We start from the raw sequence: 21794 nt of genomic DNA, 5'->3' as shown, positions 1-21794 counted from the left end.
TCTCCTATATCTCTCCCCCCACCTGCAGAGTGAGCTCCTGTAGTGAGGAGACCACCTGCAAAGATATAACAACCTCCCCACCAGTTAGAGAGCCCCCTAGTAGGGCCGATGCACCGGAGGTCCCCTGCACTGGGGCTGAGCCCCCCTGCACCCACCCGCCCACTGCTCCGGCGACACAACAGCCAGGACCCAAGCCCCCAAGGCCCGGCCAGCACCCCAGACCGGGGGGCGGAGCACCCCCAGACCTCAAATGTCTTCTAGCATGGACACTAAACAACTATACATATCATATTTCGGTGTTAAACAATGTGACTTTATGTGAACACATTTTAAAACACAAACTGTGCGTTTTTTGATCATTTTAAGTGGATTGTTTTTGACTAGTCAGGGAGTACTGCATTTCTCTGCTATAGTGTACTCCTTTTAACTGCTTTTTGTATCCATTTAAAAAAATAAATGAATTAAATTTCACTCATGTCTAAAGTGATTTGTTTTCTCTTTAATTATTGAAATGCATGCATATATATATATATATATATATATATATATATATATATATATATATATATATATATATATATATATATATATATATATATATAGAATGAGGCACAGGCGGCCAGAGGGGGAGTGCCTCCCCTGCACCATCCAGAGGATGGTCGGTGTACAGTGTGAAACAAAGTAATAGAAAGTAAAGGCAGATAATTTACATTTTAATTTCTACTGCAATACATATATATACAATGCCATAAAATGTGACAATACAGTGTGCAAAATGGTTATAGCGTGGTCAGCACTGTGGGCTCACAGCAAGAGGATCCTGGGTTTTAACCCTGCTGGGGGATCTTTCTGTATTGAGTTTGTTGACCGTAGGTGTAAATCTGAGCAGTAATGGTTACCTAGAGCTTGTCACATGTGCTATAGAACAGATGTGATTTAAGCTCCGGGCCTCATCCTGAATTCGATGAGTGTAAGAAAATGGATGGGTGGGTTGATGGATAAATGTAGTGTGTCACAGTGTTAACCATTTTAATGTATAGCTCACAGGAATAAGAAAATTCAGTACAAGCTCCAAATAGTACCATATCTTGTACAATATCCTATTACAGTATTAATTAAGTAATTATTAAATACTTACATCTGAGCACATTTATTATTTTATCTAAACTAATTAAATGTCAAACATGGAAAAGGGGGGGTGGGGTGGGAGGCGCTTGCTGTGTTGTTGTTTTTTCAGCACATTTGTTTACTTATTTATGCATGACGTCATGTTCCAGAGTTATCATGTTCCAGAGTTAAAGCGCCCTCTGGTGGACAGTTTAGGCGCGAGCTCTGCTCCTCCTCCCCTCTCTGATCAACTACGAGCCTGGTGATATAATACGCTGCCTAAAAACCTCCACACAGAAGCAAAATGGCCGATAGTAAACTAACCGATCACAGACCGTCTGACAGTAATCAAGGGGTTATGCATGTTTTGTTTACAGCTTGAGAGCTACAGTCGCGCAAAAAAGGATACTCGCCTTTCTTCAGTTTTTCTACGATTAACATTTCGCCTTTCGGTGATGTCATTTCTTATTCAATTTAGCCTTGAAAGCCTCGAAGAACTAGCTCGCTAGGGTAGCTACCTTGCTAACCTGCTAGCGGTAGGTTTGCAAGAATTTTTGCACAGAAGCACTTTATGTCCTGCGTGATTCCCGAGGTGAGTACTAAAACACGGACGTTTGGCCTTCACACAACAGAAGTACCGAGTAGAAACGCGAAGTATTTATTCACTCACACGGCGAGCATTCGAGGTTTCTCGGTTTTTGGAATAGGCTCGCTTGTTAGGCGTTGAAAAGCTGGGGAAACGTCACAGGTTCGTCGTGTGTTTTGGCCCTGTCGACCCCTTGCTACGGACTGGTTTTCGGTGTATTCGCTGACATGTTAGTCCTGGGTTTTGCGCCCGCCGTGACGTTACGAATTACAAGAATAAACCGTGTAAAAGGAGGGACAGCGTGTGGAAATAATGGGCCTGACGTGCCTCAGCAGTCAACTTCGCTCAGGTTACGATCGCGCGGAGCCACAGAGGCACCTTCCTCTGTGACAGCTCACCGCCGCGAGCCCGGGCTCTCGGGTCAAAGCGCGAGAGCTCACCTGCCTAGCTGTTTTAAAACCCGCTACCATTAGCCAGTTGCTCTCCCGGTGCCCCTTCGTGACTGCAGGTCTGTTCCCTACCGACCGATATTTACATGAGGTGCAGGTTGTTTGCTCCCAGTACTGCGCAGATGTCCGGCTGTGCTTCTCATCATTACCTGTAATGTCAGCGAGCGACATTAAACAGTGAAGGGTCACGGCTGTAACTTGTCGGGTTAGCATTCAGTAGCGTTTTGTGTCGTGGGGCTAATTATCAACAGCTTGGCTAACAGAATTACTTGGCCTAGTCACATTTACAGCTCTGTAGAAGCTGGGATCCCTTTATGTTTCCCTCTGTGGCCGTTTTTGCTATTTTAATGTCATCTGTTTTGTTGTTAGATGCGAGCTGTGCGTTTGCATATGTCATTTGTTTACTTCTGGCATGGTGAGGAGGTCATAAACAAGTGTCTCCTTCATAACAGTGGACAGGTCGCTATTTCTTTTTCTTTTGTACCCCTTGGGTCATTGCAGCCATTTTACTTCCTACTTTACTGCCTGAAAAAAATCCCAGTTTTTTTTCCCTTTTTTCCCAGAAATGCCGTAGACTATAAAGTCATGTTTGTTTGGCTGCTGCTCTGTTTGTCCACTGGTTGAATTGCAGTTGCTTGCTGGTTAATGAATTATGCAGTGAGAAACAAGACTACCAAGGGCTGTTGTCAAGCTGTCTGCTTCTGGTTAACGTTACAGTTCTTACAACACTGACTGTGTAGGAGTACATTTGGCGGTGATCTCGTGATGGCATGTTATAAATTTCGAGCCAGAATTTATGTGTGTGAAACAATGGTATGCTCTCTTTTTAAGCAACAAGCCAAATTCATTGAGGCTTTAGTTAGATAAATAATTGAACATGTATATTTCTCTTTTCAGACAGGAGAATCAAGAAGGGGAACAGTAGTTCATGGAAGACAAGAAAAAGAAGAAAGAAGATAAAAAGAAAAGGGAAACCTCTCAGAAGGTAAGCTGTGCTCTGTCTAGTTTGCAGAAAGTCTGTTTCTGTATCACTAACTGTTTGTGTTGAACAGGAGTTGATAAAATTTACAGTTTATTTGCCAGATTTTTGAGCCCTAATAACATCATTTGAAATTTTCAGAGCTGAAATTGCTTTAACATGCTGTAACTTGACAAGCTGCCTATCCCACACATTGGTATGACTCTTGAAAGTTTAGCCGAAATGTCCTGTTTAGATAAAAAAGATTTAAAAAAAAAAAACACACACACACAAAGAAATAAACCCCCTCCCAAAAACCAAGCATGGCAAACGATTGTTTTTCTTCCTTTGTGTCATAGACATTGAATTGGTAAATATTTGCTAGTGAAGCTATTATATCCCATTATATATTTTGTTAATGCTGGTCATAGAAAAATGTTGAGTCGACCAGAAATAAGATTTTGGCTTTAGATTGTGACACTTGAAGCAGATATAAAATTGCAGTTTGCTTTATTGTGCACACATGGCCAGCTTCCTGTATTGTAGAGGACTAAAAAAGGCTGGAAAATAACACTCTAAAATCAAAATCAAAAGTTATTTATTTCAAGGGCCTTTACCTCATAAAAGTTTGAGAGTATTGTGGCAGAATCTCCCATATCTTCCATAAATAAACTTAAGGTACTGAACAAAAATCTGAGCTTCTCAGATGGGTATTTTATATGGAATGTCCCCTGTGGACATAGGTAGTCACATGAATGCAAACCTTTTTTTGCATTAAAAAAAATCTAATTATCTCCTGCTTTACATCTCAGTTTCTTTTCTTTCTTTCTTCTTTTTTAGGTGCCAGAACAAAAAATCAAAGGTATGTGTTTTTCATGTCACTCTTCCTTCCTCCATCACTGAGTATTCCACATGTCAGTTTAATGACTTTGTTTCTTCTTCTTAAATATGCTGTAATGAACTTCAGTATGAGGTAACGACGTAGGGAATTTGTTGGATGTGGTTATGCACATGCATACATATATGTTAGACCCATAGTGAATGTTATTAAACTAATCATAAATTGAGTAACGCACCTACAGAGTGATGGTTTCTCTCATTTGTGTCTCTGCCAGTGCCAGAATCAGCCAAGCCCTCCTGTTCCCAGCCACCTGTCACCCCAGGCTCAGTGTCCCCCAGCCCTGGCCCTGTTGCCCCCTCATCCCCCAGTCCTGGTGCAGCTGGGGGTTCTGCCCAAGTTCCTCCTGGTGGTGGGAACAATGCAAAGCAGCGGACTGCTGTGGCCAACGGACAGCCCTCCACCTCACCCTCTGGAAGTCAGACCACCCAGCAGCAGCGATACATGTCTCGCGAGGTTCCACCAAGATTTCGCTGCCAGCAGGACCACAAAGTGCTACTGAAGAGGGGCCAGCCACCGCTGTCCTCCATGCTGCTGGGTGGAGGTGAGGGGGGCTCTGGAGGGGCTGAAGGAGGCAGCGGCTGGGGGGCCGCCCCACCTCTTCCCTCACAGGGAGCAGATAACCCCAATGCAAACACAGCTGGAGGCACAGGTGGGTTAATGTTTCAGAACATACGATCAAGTTTAATAGGTAGTCCAGTAACCCAGTAGTAGTCTTGTCCTACATTAGAACAGAAACTTTGTTTTAAGGTGAATTTTTACAGATAACGCAATGAAGAGAATCAATCAGTGGCCTTTACAATTAATTTATTCATTATAAAGTTGTTCATGACAGTAGTGATATACGTTCACTGTTCTTATTAGTCAGGTAGTGTTAGCAACATGTAGTAAACTCTGAAAGTTTTGAGTGTTGTTCATGATTTTTTTCCGTAGATTCCAACCTGGGTTCATCCTCCCCTTCACCCCCAAACTCCTCCTCATCCTCATTATGTGTCGCTGCTCCGTCGTCTTCTACTACTACTACTTCAACTTATGCAAATTCCACATGGGGGGCAGGCTCTGGCAGCCAGTCCTCTTCTCAGGGCTGCGGGAAGGTGTTTGTGGATGGGACTGACCTGGAGGACTGGCCTACCATTATAGGGGGGGCCAAAGTGAGTTCCGATGGGGCTGGAGGAGGGGTGCAGGACTGCCCCGGAAACAACAACAGTAGTGCCTCATGGAGTGAGATAAGCATCCAGCAGAAGGGAGGAGCAGGGAACATGGACAATCCTTCCCCCCCTCGTTCTTCTCCTCTATCCTCCACTTCCTCACTAAACGAATGTGTTCAGTCAAGTGGTGGTGGTGGTGGCGGCAGTGGTGTATGGGTCTCTCCCACCTCATCTCAGGTGGATGCGGGGCTAGGATTAGCAGCATTTTACAATTCCAAAGTCTCCCATCTTCTTCCTAGCCCTCAGGAGAGCCCTGTAGGTGGCAGCAGCAGCAGTGTCCCTGGTGCCAATTTCAACCCTGACATGAACCCCTCCGCTTGGCCCGCCCTGGTGCAGAGTGGGACATCAACTTCGGCTGGGGACAGTGCTCCACTACACTCATCCGTTACTTCATCTTCCTCATGTTCCGCCAACACCACCCTCATCACCACTCACACTTTTTCATCTGTGAATCAAACTGATCTTTATCAGCAGCACACTGAAACAGCTGCAGGTGCCAGGAGTGGAGAACAGCAGCAGCAGCACTTAGGAAACCCAGGACAGGAGCTGGGTTCAGGCGGGGCGGCACGAGAAGCAGGACCAAATCAAGAAGGTGGCAGTGAGGGGGATTGTGGGGCTGCTAGTGAAGGAGAAGGGAGCAGTAATCTTTCTGGCTCTACGTCTTCCTCCTCTGCCAGCTCTTCTTGGAGATCCATACCCCCAGTGTCCACTGACCTCAGTGCAGGGGCCTCACAGGCAGATGGGTGGGGTGGAGGAGGGACTGGAGCTCAGGGGCAGGAAGGGAATGTTTGGGGCTCTGGTACCCCAGGTAACAAGACGGGGTGGGGCAGGAGAAATGGTGGTGGTTCAACTACCCCAGTGGTATCTCAGGGACCGTGGGAAGGAAGCAGTTCAGATGCAGAGTGGGGTGAAACTGCAGGAAGTGCAAGTTCAAGTAATTTAGCAATAGCCAGTGGAAGAGGAGAAGAGGGGAGCAGCATCAGCAGTAGTGCAGGCAGCCTTGGTGTTGTTGGCAGCAGTTTGGAGGATTCTTCCTCACCAAAGTTTGCAACTATGACAAAAGCTTGGGACAATCAGAAAGGGATTGATACTGGGGACGGGGCAGTTATGGAATGGGGTGGAGGCACTGGAGGTGAAGGACCATCCTCTAGTGGAGGAGGATCCATAGCTGGAAGTGGTGGAGGAGGGAGTGGTAGCGAACAGAAACAAGAGCATTCCTCATCTGGGCACCACCACTCCCATCAGACCTCCAATGCTGAAGTGGCCTTACTTAGCTTGCTCAATCGGCCTGACCTGGACCCCAAGGTTCTGTCAAACACGGGCTGGGGGCAGACCCAGATTCGACAGAATGTGGCCTGGGACCTGGACACCTCATCAGGAGTCGGAAACAGAAATGAAAGAAACACATCATCTTCCTCTGCGTTTTCATCAGCAACCATGAACACTACCACTACTCGCAGTCCTAGGTACCCATCTAACACTGGTTCAGTAACTAATGATACATCTGGTGGCAGCCATGAAACCAGCCTGAACTCTACAGTAAGGGATGGCTGGGATGGTGGCGCTGCACAGTCCACCTGTGGTCCTCATATGCCAAGTAGCACTATAAGGAAGCTGGGATCACCAGAAGAAGATCTAGAGGGCAGCCAGGGGAAGGCAGCTGGAGGCTGGGGTGATCTCCCACCTGAAAGCCAGGGCAAAACATGGGGGGCTGAAGAACAACAATGGGGGGATCAAAGAGGAGGTAACTGGAGAGACATAGGAGAACAGGGTAGTGGGTGGAAAGATGGTCCAGAAAATAAAGGAAAAGGGGGGTGGAAAGGAGGTGGAAGAGGGGAGACAAGTGGTTGGGGGGGAGGAGACTGGAGACAGAGAGATTCTACACCTGGAGGTGGGTGGGGAGATGGGAGGAGTAGAGGTGGGAGCAACTCTGATGAGGGATCTTCCTGGGGTGCATCGGATGAAGGAGGGTCTCAGCGAGGAGGATGGGGAGATGGGGGTGGCGTCAAATCCCACCCGGACTGGGGGAGTACAAAGCCCCATACAGCAGCAGCACAGATACCAAACAGCCAAGCGACACCAATGAAAGCCCCAAATCAGCAGCAGCACCAATCACAGGGTCAGCAACCACCAGGAGGTCCCATACAAGGAGGGTGGAACAGCCGGCCAAATGTTGGAGGTGGAGGTCCACCTTCCAAGAATCAGAACCAAAGTTCAGGCTGGACCTCTGGCCCGATTCCCCAAATCTCCGGAGGTGGCAGTAGTGACACCCTAGAACCCAGCGGCTGGGAAGAGCCCTCCCCTCAGTCCATCAGCCGCAAAATGGAAATCGACGATGGCACATCAGCCTGGGGAGACCCAAACCGCTATAACACCAAGAACGTGAACTTGTGGGACAAGAACAGTGCAATTCCAGGCCAGAGCCACAGTCAGCAGGCCCCACCACCATCCATGCAGCAGCAACAACCACCTAGAAGACAACAGGGGATGCAGTCCAGCAGCACAACTCCTGGCAATGGCGCCATGGGTAAGAAAAAGCTTTTATTTCACAGTGTCAGCCTTGTTAACAACCTTATGGACATTTGCTATTAAAATCATAAACGATTAAGCTTCTTTTACGTAGTACTTTCTTCTAAACAACAATGTCTAATTTTATCAAGGTGCAGGCATGTGGGGAGGAGGTGTACAAACTGTGGATAATGGTACGGCAGCTTGGGGTCAGGGTTCAGATGCAACATCAGGTTGGGTTGATCCAGATGAACCTGGTAAAGCTTCTGGCTGGGGGAATCCTTCACCCAACCCTGGTAAACCTGGTAAGGATTTAAAACAAAAAAAAACAACAAAAAAAACCCCAGCATTTTGTTTTTCATGTGTTGATGATGCCTCAACCACATATCAGACATTTAGCAACATTGCACTTCTTAGTATGACTAGGCTTCATGAATGTTAACTCCACAATCCCCAAATAGAGAAACAGCTGACTTTATCATAACCATCTGTTTTGTTTTCACTGCAGGTGCCAAGTCTATTGAAAACTGGATTGGAAAAGGAGACTCTATTTCAGCTTCCCGTCATCCAAGCTGGGATGAGGAAGAAGATGGTGGTGGCGGAGCCTGGAACAGCACAGGCTCACAGGGAAGCAGTTCTTCCTTCAACTCTGGAGGCTGGGGTCAGACACATGGGGGGAAAAGAGGAAACATGAAGGTGGGGAAGAAAGATTCAAGGACACACAAACGGCTATAAACTACAAATTGAAGTTCATTGTACTGCAACAAAACACTTTGATTTTTGTTTAGCACTTAAAGGGTAATGTTTGGATTTTTTTTCCTTAAAGGCCGGAGGAGGGGACAGTTGGATGAACCCAGTGTCACGCCAGTTTTCAAATATGGGCATTCTGGTAAGATACGAATAAGATAATTATTTAAGAAAAAACATTTTTTTAGCTCTCCTCTCACAGTCTAAAGACATGCAATTAGTGGAGTTCAGTTAATTGGTAATTCTAAATTGCCCATAGGTGTGAATGTGATTGCGAATGGTTGTCTGTGTGTTAGTCCTGCGACAGACTGGTGACCTGTCCAGGGTGTAACTCGCCTCTTGCCCTAAGACAGCTGGGACAGGCTCCACCCACCCTGACTCTGAATTAGATAAGGGAAGAGAGTGGATGGATTTATAGCTTTCATGTATTTAGTGCCATTGCTGCTGTATGATTTGATATGATTTTGTTTCCCCCTCTATCACTAATGTTGTTATAATGGTTACATTATCAGTGAGGGTGCTATCACTGTACTACTAAAGAGTGAGGTCATTTTCTTTTCTTTTTTCTACCTCTCTCTAGGATGATCCAGGTGTCGACAAAAAAATGGAAGGAGACAAGAGAGGAATAACTGACTATAATGGAGAAATGCGGAGGGGAGGAAGAGGTGGAGGTGGTTACCGCATGCCTAGTTCCAAAGATATGGGCCCTGTTGACATGGGGCCCTATGGTGAAAAGGTGTGTTGGGAGTGTTAAGTAGTCTTTAATTATTATAAGAACAAAGGTAGCTGTCAGTTTGAATAATTTGAACTTTAGTACTCACAGTATCGACTGAGTGTTATAAAATATTACCACAAATAAAGTAAGGGTTTTAATGACCAATTAACCCTTTAGAGCCGATCGGAGCGGGCACGCTCTGTTTTGCGTAACTATTTTTAAATCCCGGTAGCACTGCAACCACGTAAGCTAGCGCAAAAATTTTTTTTGCATATGAAACCGGAGGAGTTGTACTTACATCTCATGCCATCAGCTTGTCCTAGGTCACGGTTTCCTTCCACATAAAGCTTTGCAAAAACTGCATAAAAAGCGCTTGCAGGAACAAAAACATAATATTCCAGAAACACGCTTTGCCGATCCGATCAGCTGTTCATAACACTTCCTACGTTGGAATAGACGTCAGCGCGAACTTTTGCATTTCCGCCATTACCTGCCCGAAACCGGAAGTGACGTCATTTTCGTGGAAATGTAGTCTTTTTTACCATCAGGGCCTCAGGGCCTATACTGGTCTTTTTAAAAGTTATCTTTGACTTTATGACTTTCTGTGTCGTTTCTGGGATGCTTAGGACTCATATTGCACTGCTGGAAATAGTTTATTTTGATGCATATGCTGCTTTTTTGCAAATTTGCAGTATAATATTTATTTTCGTTTTTCCTGCATAAATTGGTGTATTTCAAAAATAAAACTATGAAGACACTTAAAATAAATTTCCTGTGGTGGGAAACTATTTTGTGCAACTTTTTTGTATTTACAGTTTTGAGGGATAAGCCTCTTAAATTTCTCTAACTACAAATATATGTTAAAAAAGCAAAAACGATTTTCAATTTTTTTGTAGTTTATTGCAGTTTTTTGCAATTTATGTAATTACTATGCACTTAATGAATACATATTATTAAAATCTGGGCTATAATGGTTGTATTGATGTATATCAACTTGAAATGCTCCCAAAAATGGCTCCACAGCATGTAAAAATATAATATAAGCTCTGGCGGACTTGGTTCTATGGTAGGTCTTAAAGGGTTAAGGAAGCTGGAAAGTTTTTAGATGTAAAGTGGCACTTCTACACTTTGGCAAGCTTTATCAGTGCTATGTAGATTTAATCAATTATGGCAGGTAGAACCATGGAGCTGAAATTGAAGAGAAATGCTCCTTTCCTTTTAAAGATAGGATGATATGAATTGTGGATGCTTCGTTTTCTCTTGCTGTGCTCAGGGACTGCACAGAATGTTACCAAGGGCCTCCACTGGCCACACTTCGAGAGCCCTGGCTTTAGTTGTAAATTGTTTCTATTCTGTTCCAGATGGGTGGCCACGGAGTGTTTGTCAGTGGTGGTGGAGGGATGTCTCAGCCTCGAGGGATGCACCAGCCTGGCATGCATTCGATGAACCCCTCCCAGGGGTTACGTGCACAAGTGCCTCATCCGTTCCTGTCTGCTCAGGTTTGTTTCCTGTTGTTATTAATTATGATGAAGCTGTTTGTACAAGGTTTGGTTTGGTTTTTTTGGTATATTGGATATCTTATACAAATGCAGAGCAATGGGTCATCAAGGTCAGCTAACCTCACACATCTGGTGGTCTCACAAGTTTTTTGAGAAGAGTTTATACATAATTATTAAATATATATAATAACATAGTCCATTAAACTTTGTGCCAATTTTATGAAGGTAACTGAAACCTGTACGTGACATTAAGTAAAGAAAACAATTGATTTTCACTATACATGACATAAACAAATTATAGCATTACAGTTGGTTAGTTAATATTAAATTATATATAATATAATTATATTATTTTTAACAACTAATTAAACTTTAGCTTAGTTATTTTACTGACTACTCCCACCACTTATTAAAGTAATTATAATGGCGTCGCCAATAGGGCTGGGCCATATTATACCGTTCACGGTAATACCGGTATAATGTTAGGCAACGATAGGAAAATGAAATATCGCGATAGAATGGGAGTAAAACGCGCATGCGCAGTGCCTTTGTTTTCATACGCACATGGCCGATTGTTGAGTGAAACAGATGAACCAGAATTGGTTTGTAAAAATGGTGCAACTTCCGTGATGTGGAACTGGTTTGGTGTTTGTCCGTCAGATACACAACAAAGCACATTTTTTTGCAGAACATGCAAGCGGCCGTTGTTATTGTCATATTTGTCGGACTAAGATGCTCTTAAATCTGGGAGTAATCTGGGTCCTAAACTCCGTAATTCTTCAGGTCAAACAACACTGCAGCATCACTTAGAGTTAAAAACTGTCTAAATTCTTTCATCTTTAATAAAACGATCAGCATTGCTGCTTTACCAGGTGTAACTATGAAGTTTAACTTCCAGGCATCCATGAAAACAAAAGTTATTACATTTAACGGAGTTAGAAGTTAGCAGGAAGCTAGCGGAAGTTAGCTCGCTAGTTTCGCTAGTTACCTAAGCATGATATTGCATGTTCTGATGGAGAGATTTCTGAAAAAAATCAAACGTACAGCTCTGCTATCACTTCCAACATAAATGAAGACAGGAAACTAAACAGCAGTGACGTTTGTAGGGTTACTGAAGTTGGGCTAGCTGGTATATAATGATGTGCTACGTGATCGCTAGCGACACAGCTATGTTAGCATAACATAAACAGTGAAGCTGGAGGACGAACACTAACACTTTTCCACTTATAAAAGTTAACGTGAAGGTTCTTCATGGTTAGAGACAAATGCAATCGCATGGCAGGATACTGTAAACGGACCAAACTTCAGTCAGGAGAACAACTGAGATAATCCATCCACAATACGAGGTTAGTCATTAATATACTGCAACAACATGGGAATAGAGCAGCTGCCAGAGAATTCAACATTAATGAATCAATGGTACAGAAGTGGAGGAAGCAAGAAGAATGAGTTTAATAAAGTTTGATTTATCTGACTGCTTTGTTTCGCTTAATGTGCCTTATAATCCCGTGCACCTTATGGTCCGAAAAATACGTACTGCACACTGCAGTTTAATGTTGCAAAGCACCTCTTTTTAACGTCAGTGGATATTATACATGGTTATGCTCAGGATATGTCAGCCCATTTCTACTGGAAATGCCTTTTGGTTAAACTTTCAGCAAGGAATTTGCATTTGCACTGTTACATTTTTATAAAGCTTTAATGTACATAAAAACCAGCTTCTTGTTTAAGTGAAAATAAATGGAAGGTTGTCTTTTTGCGCTAGTAATGTTGTGGAGTTGTATTTTGTCTCGCATCAATTATATCGTCGGTTATATCGTTATCGCAAATTTTCAAATATATATCGTGATAAATATTTTTGGCCATATCGCCCTGCTCTAGTCGCCAACTAATATTTAGTCATATTCTGCAATCACAGACTATAAAAATTTCAGTTTTATCGAACTAGAAGCTGCCTGCCTACAGCGTGCAGAGTCACTGCAGTATGCACTAGCACATGTGATACAGGCACATAATCTGCCTCATGTAAATGTGACACCAATTTGAAATGTTTTTAAACTGAATATCAGTTTTTGACAGGGCTTTCATACATTTCTTGCGTTTGGTTTCGATGCTCCAGCTTATCCTGCACTGCTGGAAACCTGACAGGGCTTATTGATAGAGTGTCCCTGTTTCTCATAACGTGCTTTGCCTGGAGTGTCTTTCAGCACCCATATACTTGTGAATTCTTGTGGCTTGCAGGTGCCGAGTCCTATGCTGAAGCAGATGCCCTCTCCTGGTGGAAGTGTGGGTGGTGTAGTTGGAGGAGTAGGAGGTGTCGGTGGTGTTGGAAGTGTCGGAGGGGTTGGCGGAGGCGTGTTCCCTCCCCAGATTTCCCCACAGCAGCTAGCAATGCTCAGCAACATTTACCCCCCAATGCAGCAGTTCCATCTGGTAAGTGCCTGAATGATACGTCATCGATTGATTGTCAGTAGTTTTTCTTATTAGTTTATAGTGGAAAACATTGATGTCGAAGCAGAAGATGTAGACTAAATAATGTCACTTTGTAATGGATTAAAATGTTTGTGAAAACAGCTGTGTTTTGTTTTGTTTGTCCGCCAACACACAGGCTTGTCAGTTCCTGCTACAACAGCAGCAGCAGCAACAGCAGCAGCAGCAGTTTCTGCAGAACCAGAGGAAGTTCCCTCAGCCTCAGCCTCTCAGGCAGCAGCCAGACCCACAGCAGGTGAGCGTGCATGCCAATAAAATGCCATCAGAGCAGTAACAACACTATAAATAGTACTCTGTAAAATGTGGTCAGAAATACTCAGAAGTTCTGTTAGGCTAATTAGCTGAGGTGTAGTTCAGAACCATCACTTTATTTTTAACCTTTGGTGACAGATGTGACACTAGTGTTTGCTTCAGTCACGTCAGACTAGAATATGTGAAACTATGTAATATAAATATAGATTAGTGGTGACTATTCAACTGTACTTTTTTAAATTTCATCTTGTCAGCTGGCGAGGATTATGGCTATTCTGCAGCAACAGAGACAGCATCAGCAGGGTGGAGTTGGAGGAGCAGCACCAGGAGGGAGTTCCAAACTGTCCCCCTCTCACCTGGGAGGAGGCCTATCCAAACAGGCCATGGTAGACCCTGTTCCACATCCTGGAATTGGGGGAACCTTATCAGACCTTCACACCAAAACACCAGGGATGTACTCTGGTGAGTGCTTGTGGTTAGGTGTAAATTCAGCGCTCCCCGGATTTGCATAATATTCAGTTTTATTTAATTTTTTTATAGCACCAAATATCACAACAGTCACCTAAAGGCGCTTTATATTGTAAGGTGAAGACCCTACAATAATAGACAGAAAATCCCAACAATTGCCTTGGAAAGGCAAATCCATCTGCTGTGACCAGTAGTGGGTGAGGAGAGGGAGACGGGATAAAAGGCACACTGTGGAAGAGAGCCAGAGATTAATAATAACAATGGTTAAATGCAGAGTGGTGTGTAAATATTGAGTGAAGAAGAAATGCTGAAAGCTCAAGGCTCTGACTATCAAAATATTATGTGCGCATTAAAGCTGACACTTTTTTTTTTTTTCCATCTTGCCAGGGCTTACTCCTGGAAGTAACCTGTCAGGACTGGAGCTCGGTCCCATGATGGGAGGGATGAAGGATCTAGGAGGACAGCAGTCCCGCTTTAAATGGATGATGGAGGGACACTCGCCAGCTCCCTCTCCCCCCGACTCAACCATTCACAAGAACGGTAGGTAAACAGATGGTCAGCAACTGGTCTGGTAATCATCTTTGTTCACAGTGTATCTGAATGAGCCGCTGTGAACCAAAATGTTGCGAAACATATTCATGTCAGTCTGTCTGACCTCCTTTCTCTGTCATGTCCCATTTTTAAAGGCCCTTTACCCAGTGCTGTAAAGGTTAGAGGAGGGTCTCCTTACTCCCAGTATGAAATGCTGGGAAGTGATGGTTTGGGGATTCCCCCTCAGGGCTCTGCAGACAGCTGGCACCGGACCCCTGGTAGTAAAATGGGGAACAAATCTGCTACATCAAGCTGGCCTCCAGGTGAGTGGTTTTTTTTCTGTTTTTTTTTTTTGTTTGTTTTTTTGTCTGCTACTTACCAAAACAGCTGTTTTTCATCTTAATAACTAAAATAAATAATTTGCTTCTATTGCTGGGGACATCCAGTATGTGTAGTACTTAAGTTGAAGACTTGGAGCCAGCATAGTTAACAAACCCTGCAGGCACACGGTTATTAAGTTGGACTGTTTTGCACGGCATATTTGTTAATCGGGGTTTTGTTTTTTGTTGTATTTCCTCCGTAATTACAGAATTCCAGCCCGGTGTGCCCTGGAAGGGCATACAGAACAGTGGAGACCCAGAGTCTGATCCCTATATGACCCCTGGTAGTGTCCTTGGCTCCCCAGGATCCCCAAGCCTCAACGACTCTGACCACCAGTTACTGCGAGACAACATAGGTATTTGAAGTTTTGACGAGCATAGGTGTTGGTTTTGACTCTGGTATTATGATTTGTATTACAAGAACTCTGCTTCTGTCCCAAATAAAGCCCAGAATAGATTACAGGGACTCACTGTGCTAATGATTAGTCATTTTGAGAATGAACATGAATCTGAAATTCTGCCGTCTAATCTGCTATATCACTAAAGGTGCAGTTGTTAATAGACTGCATTACAATCTAAGTTCCCCTTTGAAGGCTGCAGCTCATCCCTACGAGGATTAAGGCTAAGTACTAAATCTTTTCACCACTTACTGTTATAGCTGTCAGCTGGTGATTATTTTATATGGCAGGCATTTCTTTTGTGTTAGTTCTTACTACAGAGCTGTTAGTTTGGCTCTCTTTCACAGATTTCTACCAACTAAAAACAAAAAATCCCAGAAAACAGGGACTCGGATCTGAAAATGACATTTTTATTTTGTCTGTTTCTCTTGTAGCCTACAGTTGTCTGCTATGCCAAGCTCAGGACCGGATAAAGCAATTTTAAGCATATTGCTGCTTTTTCTTAATCAGTATAAGTTATAGTGGCTGCATCCCCTAAGGTTCCTAGTTCTGCATTTGTCATATACAACAAAAAAAGCTGCACTAGTGCTTTAAACAGTGTCTCACCCTGTATAGTATAAAATAGGAAAAACTACTAATAGTAGAAGAGATGAGAGGAAAAAAATGGAGAAAATAAGCAAATAAAAATTCTCTCACACAAAGGTGGTAATTTGAGGTGGTAGACTATGCTTTAAATATAAAATGAAAGACAATGATTTGGCAATGACAAAGTCACAGCATTCAGGGTGGCGATGGCCTTTGTGTATAAACTTTTCAGAAGTGTAGTGGTGTTTAGATAATATTGTAATGTTTTGTAGGGCCAAATCCTTCTCTCAACACCTCGCTGCCTTCACCTGGTGCCTGGCCCTACAGTGCCTCAGACAGCCCCCTCAGCAATGCACACAGCACAGGTGGGTTTTGGATTGGTGGATATTGTTAAACTGTATTTACATTTTGACTTATTAGCTTCATTATATTGTTTCTGTCATGTGTTAGCACTGTGTTTTACAAGTTAAGAGTTCTTTTTTTTTTTTTTTTTTTTTTTTTTTTATGCCTCTTTCTTCCACTCACCTTTTCCTTCTTAGGAAAGTACTCTGATTACAAGCCCAGCTGGCCTCCAGAGCCCATTGGACAGAACAAGTTGTGGAAGACCAGTCGCAACAGCTCCCAGCTGCCACGCCCCCCTCCTGGCCTAACCAATCAGAAGCAAGCCTCACCCTCGCCATGGGGTACTGGTGGCCCTCGGTTAGCCCGGAGCTGGGGAGGGGGTGGGATTAATCAAGAGTCAAGATTTGGGCAAGGTACCTCTACAGGGACCTTACTTCATAGTTTACAGCTTAACTGTTTATGATGTAGAGGATGAAGTCAGTGTAAATAAAGAAATCTTACATTTGTCATTTTATCCCTAATTTATAGGCTCAGCTTGGAGTGATGGTGCAGCCTCCAGAGGCAGCTGTTGGTTGCTGTTGAGCAACCTGACCCCTCAGGTAAGGAGGAGGAGAAGCAAACACTGAGAAACGACTAAACAAGGCAGTTATTGCCATCTTCAGAAACTGAACTTGTGCGAAAGGGTGATGTAAAATCGTAACAGGACCGTGTTGTATGAGCAGTGTGTCTCACACTTCATGCATTTGTTTGATGATCGCCACGTCATTCATATAATTATGTGAAAAAATAATGATCGACAATTTAATAGCTTGAAGGAATTTGGATGAGCTTTTCTTGTGAAACATAAGAGAAGGAATTTAAAGGGGAGGAGGGGGGGGGATTTGTGATGGCATTAATGAACACCCCCCCCCCCCCCCCCCCCGATCAAGCTACAGCTGGAAAACCTTAAAAATCAGTGAAGCAGTCACATGGAAAATTTATTATGATGATTCAGTAATAATCACACTCTAATATAAAAAAATTTGTGTAATTTATATATTTGTGGTTTTTATTACATATTCCAAAAGGAGAGTAACTGTGCCATTACTTTGTTCGCCCCTTATTCTTCTTCTGGCTTTGCAATAAAGGCGTTAACAGGCAGAGAGGTGCTGCTGCTGCTGCTGGTGGTCAGACCAGGACGAGCTTTCCCTGCCATCAGTAGCAGAACTATATCATCCGGTTTAATAAAATGAATGTGATCTTTGCACAACCTTTAAAGGTGCACAGTGAAGCAGACAACAAAGAAGAGAAACGAGTGCAACAGTAAGTGGCACAACAAAGGGTCCTGTTAATTTGAGACTTGTTTTGAGAGTTGATGAAGGAATAGGTTGTTTAAAAAAAAAAAACAACAAAAAAAACGAAGTGTATAGACTTGTTTGGTAAGAAAAGAAACCTGGAAGCTATACAGTACTATACCCAAAGCCAGTGTAGCTACTTTCAGCTCTTCCCTTATTTAAAAGCAGGTGTCTGTTTGATTTGGCAAGGGTTTTTTTTTTTTTTTGTTTTGTTTTTTTTTTAAAACACTGAATAACACTCTTGACAATGATCCCAGTGGGATTTGTCTCCTGGGTTCAAACCAGGGATCTTTGTCTCATTAGGCAGGTATCTAAACCATAGCTGTTTACATATGCAACATGAAAATGTGCACAATTGACTTTGTGTAGTATAAAATAGTCATGAGGAATAATGTACGCTATGATAAAATTATAGATGCGATTCAAATTATTTAAAGTGTTTTTTGTTTTTACCTCGAATGGTTCATTGAAGGCCTCAGTTTTAAAAATCGATTTTCTTAAGTACTTCATGTGTTCACGGGTTAAACCTCTTTGACACAACAGAATTGATCATGGCCATAAATACTTAGACCATATTAACAGCTACATGTACAGATCGGTCAGGGTTTAGCCACTTTAAACTGCTTTTCTCATTCATTTGCATTCCCCTTCACTCTGTCCTATGCAAATTACACGGACCCATGAATGACCCAGCTGTAATTTGATTGCCAAGTTGGATGAGCCATTTAAGCAATTAGAGCTTGTATAAATGACACTTCCACGACTTCCTCTGTGAAAATCATAGAAATTAAAGTGTTTTCCAGAGTAAGACCAAGTTTGTTCTTGTTAGAATCTCCCGTGCAGGCTTGCACAACTTGAAGATCTTACTGTAAATGTAACTTTATTACATGTCATAAAGCCACACCTTACCACTCACATTATTTATTAGTGCACAGTTTTTCATGTACATAATCATTGTTGTGTGGCCTCCTTACCTGACCTTTCTCTGGCCCGATAAGTGATCACTCAAGATAGTGGATAATTGCCCTATGAACGTTACATCACACATCCACGCGTTCTGCTGAGGACATTGGTCGATGTAATATAACTCCTCGCTCCTTACTTTTACCTCTACCATTGCCACAAAGTGACTATCAGTAATCTTTTCTAATCAAAAGTCTTGCGTTATGTTTGGGTTCCTCAGAAATCAAGAGTCTCTTCACAGTAACAGATTTTTCACCAAAATTGGTCCTTCTAAATATGACAAACACCCTCCAGAGTCTAATCCTATACGGTATCTATACAATTATTCCCTCTTCCCTGTAGATTGATGGCTCCACGCTGAGGACTATCTGTATGCAGCATGGCCCCCTGCTGACCTTCCACCTTGGCCTGACCCAGGGCAGTGCTCTGATTCGTTACAGCACCCGGCAGGAAGCAGCCAAGGCCCAGGGTGCACTGCACATGTAAGTTTACCTATACCCTCACTGCTCCGCGTGAAGCAAACGGTAATTCTGCACATACTGACCTGAAGAACCTTGTCTTATAATTTTCTTAAACAGGTGTGTCCTGGGCAACACCACGATCCTGGCGGAGTTTGTGAGCGAAGAAGAGGTTGCTCGCTATGTTGCACATTCCCAGGCCGGAGGGGCAGAGGGAGCCAGCTCAGGAGGGGCAGCGACCGGTGGGGCACAGGGTTCATCCGGAACAGGCACAACTGTGGTGGCCAGCAGTGGAGGAAGTTCTCCGGGGAGCGAGCGGGCAGCTGTGGGGGCAACTTCAGGTGGAAACGGAAATGGCAGTGGAGGAGAGAGTGGAGCAGCAGTTCTAGCTGGAGTTAGGTCCTCTGGCTCTGGCTGGCAGAGTCTTGATGGTACAGGTAGTTCTTCAGAGAGCTCCTCAGCCCAAGGACCCGGGCTGGGGATATTTTCCCAGTGGAGCACCAACGGGGCTGGGGAGGGAGGAGGCGTCGGGGGAGTAGAGTCTGGGAGGTCTGGGCTTTGGGGAGGCATGACTGCAGGATACCCCAGCAGCAGCCTGTGGGGGGCACCGCAGATGGAGGAAAGGCACCAAATGGACAGCCCTGCTGGATTGTTGCCTGGCGACCTACTGGGGGGAGGAACCGATTCCATCTGAGGATTCCCCCCCCCGCTTCCATTTGTACGTGTAGGTTTGGACACACTGATACAGCATACACTGGGATTCATATGTACTTACTATGGCACACGCGCACACACACATATACACATACACACACACGCATTACATGGTATGCATATAAATGTACTACACATATACACACGTGTGCATACGTATACGTAGTATGCAAATTTATGTGCACACACAAAGCAGAAATGTGAGACATGCTTACACACATTCTCGTGGCCAGACTTAAGCTATTATATAAAACAAATGCAGGGACTGTTAGATGTGTATACAGCCTTTTTTCCACAGATGAAGATTTCAACTGCTTAGACTTGAATCCTGAAAAAAAAGAAAAAAAAAGAATGAAAAGTCAGTTGGTCTGAAAGACTTGACTGGATTGCAATGTGCTTAGTAAATAGGTGACTTTTCAGCAGATTTACATACACATGCACACACCAAATACAGAGAAGCCTTCAGACAGATAGGCACTGTAAACAGCATTACTTTCATCGTAAAAGAGAACTTAAAACTACTACATGATGTGAGGTTTAAAGTGCAGTTTGTATTCACATCCCCTTAAAGATGGAGATCGAATCCAAACCCATGCAAACAGCTCTGATTGACAGCAGAACTGTATCTTACTGTGTATGTTAAGTTTGTTTTCTGTTTTGTTTTTGTTTGTATGGTTTTAATTTTTAAACAGTGAAAATACTGAAATGTCATTGTTCTGTTTTCAAAATGCTGACCTCCTACTGTTGTATCTCACGCACTCTTTTTCTCTGTTATTCTCTCTTGAACATGGTTGTTACTGTTGCAGTGATAAATGTTAAATTGCAGGCAGTTTGAGGCTATGATGCATTTCTCCATGTGTTGATACTGTGTGCACGCGTAGTGTCGTACACACTGAGCGTGAGTGAGACTGAGACCAAGTAAGTGGATTAAACCACCGCAGTTGTCATGCGTGAGTGCGCGTGTGCGTGAATGTGAGGATGATGTGTGTGCATGTTAATGCCTGTCATAATGTGGGCAAGGCTGCTTACTTATACAGAAGGTCTATACAAAAATGTTTTTGAGTGCATTCAGTATACTGCTGACTGTGTGTTAAGAAATATTCGCACTAATGCTTTTCTCTCTCATTTGAAGTTGTTTTTTCTTTTTTTTAAAAGCAGACTTGTCTTTTTTTATTGTCCGACCTGCAATAATAAAAAAAGAACATTTTGATGACACAAAGAGCTGAAGGCATACGCGTCGAGAAAAAAAGATGGACATGCCAAAATCTTATCAAACTGTGTAGAGCGGGAGGGAGGGGTGGGATGGGTTGTTTACAGATGCAGAGTAAGCGTTACCGTACGTTTTTAATGTTCTGTTGTTGTGTATTCGTTTTAAATTAAGACAGGCTTTAACACTCCTGTTCAGTGTTTTCGTTTTGAGATTTTACAAATAAAAAATAAAAAAAATTTATTTAAACAAAATGAGAACAAGATTAATAAAGATGAAAGTATTGGCTTCTAAACTTGTTCTTCTTCTTTGTTATGTCATTTGTGTGTGTGAATTCAGGTGTCTGTCTGCTGTAATCCACACTTGGCTCAGCAGGTGATCATGACTAAAGAAAAAAGGTGTATGGACTGGACCACATGTCAGTCACCCTCTCATCACTATTGACAAACCAATCCTATTTAACACTTGCGTCAGTCTCTGGTAAGCCAGTGCTTACTGAATGAAATTATTTACCCACACTGATAACCTTTATGGGTTCATCCTGTGTTAAACCTGTATGAGGTTGTCCATGTAACCTTTATTATACACCTTAAATTTTATGGCTTGATATAATTTTCAAGTGCCCTTGCATATAGTCCCGATCAAAATTTAAGACCACTTGGGAAAAATGGCCAAAAAAAAATCATGTTTTGCATGGTTGGATCTTAACAAGGTTCCAAGTAGAGCTTCAACATGCAACAAGAAGAATTGGGAGTGAGACAAAACATTGTTTTGAGCATGCAATTTATTGAAAACAACACGGAAACAAACAGGCTGATTACAGCTGATCAAAAGTTTAAGACCACATGCCTTTAAAGAGACAAATCTGTGCAAACATGTGGCTTCATTGTAATTTTCTGTCAGGTAGGCACACTGTCATGACAATCTGACAGAAAAGGCAAAATATTTCCCTTTTTAAACGTGGTTGGGTTGTTGAACCTCATAAACGGGGTCTCTC

General features: G+C 43.2%; 1 protein-coding gene across 3 annotated transcripts; it reads left to right on the top strand.

Moving 5' to 3' along the window:
- The first annotated feature begins 1380 nt into the window (after positions 1–1380).
- Positions 1381–19964, top strand: LOC146710909 (trinucleotide repeat-containing gene 6B protein-like). Of its 3 annotated transcripts, none has more exons than XM_085453587.1 (21): positions 1381–1699; positions 3040–3127; positions 3941–3962; positions 4216–4650; positions 4932–7733; positions 7873–8019; positions 8223–8410; positions 8541–8603; positions 9042–9197; positions 10538–10675; positions 12917–13108; positions 13284–13400; positions 13672–13879; positions 14273–14425; positions 14572–14739; positions 15006–15152; positions 16052–16144; positions 16319–16534; positions 16650–16720; positions 18761–18900; positions 18997–19964. In XM_085453587.1, exons 2-21 carry the CDS (start codon positions 3071–3073, stop codon positions 19568–19570), a joined length of 6087 nt encoding a protein of 2028 aa, XP_085309713.1. In that variant the 5' UTR covers positions 1381–1699; positions 3040–3070; the 3' UTR covers positions 19571–19964. The 3 variants fall into 3 exon arrangements, with proteins under 3 accessions (XP_085309713.1, XP_085309711.1, XP_085309712.1); XM_085453585.1 differs by having other exon boundaries at positions 7867–8019; XM_085453586.1 differs by lacking the exon at positions 1381–1699 and adding an exon at positions 2706–2955 and having other exon boundaries at positions 7867–8019.
- The last annotated feature ends 1830 nt before the right edge of the window (positions 19965–21794 follow it).

Source organism: Copadichromis virginalis, linkage group LG4 (genome assembly GCF_057382275.1).
Source record: "Copadichromis virginalis isolate Kocher_CV1m ecotype Utaka linkage group LG4, C_Virginalis_male_GT1.1, whole genome shotgun sequence".
Taxonomy (NCBI): domain Eukaryota; kingdom Metazoa; phylum Chordata; class Actinopteri; order Cichliformes; family Cichlidae; genus Copadichromis; species Copadichromis virginalis.
Note: the sequence above shows the minus strand (reverse complement) of the source record. Positions and strands in the feature narration are given on the sequence as shown.

What these genes read in the sequence shown, in the direction of transcription:
- LOC146710909 (XM_085453585.1), top strand. Translation starts at nt 3,071, where the DNA reads ATGGAAGACAAGAAAAAGAAGAAAGAAGATAAAAAGAAAAGGGAAACC. An exon ending in ATCCGTTCCTGTCTGCTCAG is followed by an intron (nt 10,676 to 12,916) that starts GTTTGTTTCCTG and finishes TGTGGCTTGCAG; the next exon opens with GTGCCGAGTCCTATGCTGAA. An exon ending in CTCAACCATTCACAAGAACG is followed by an intron (nt 14,426 to 14,571) that starts GTAGGTAAACAG and finishes CCATTTTTAAAG; the next exon opens with GCCCTTTACCCAGTGCTGTA.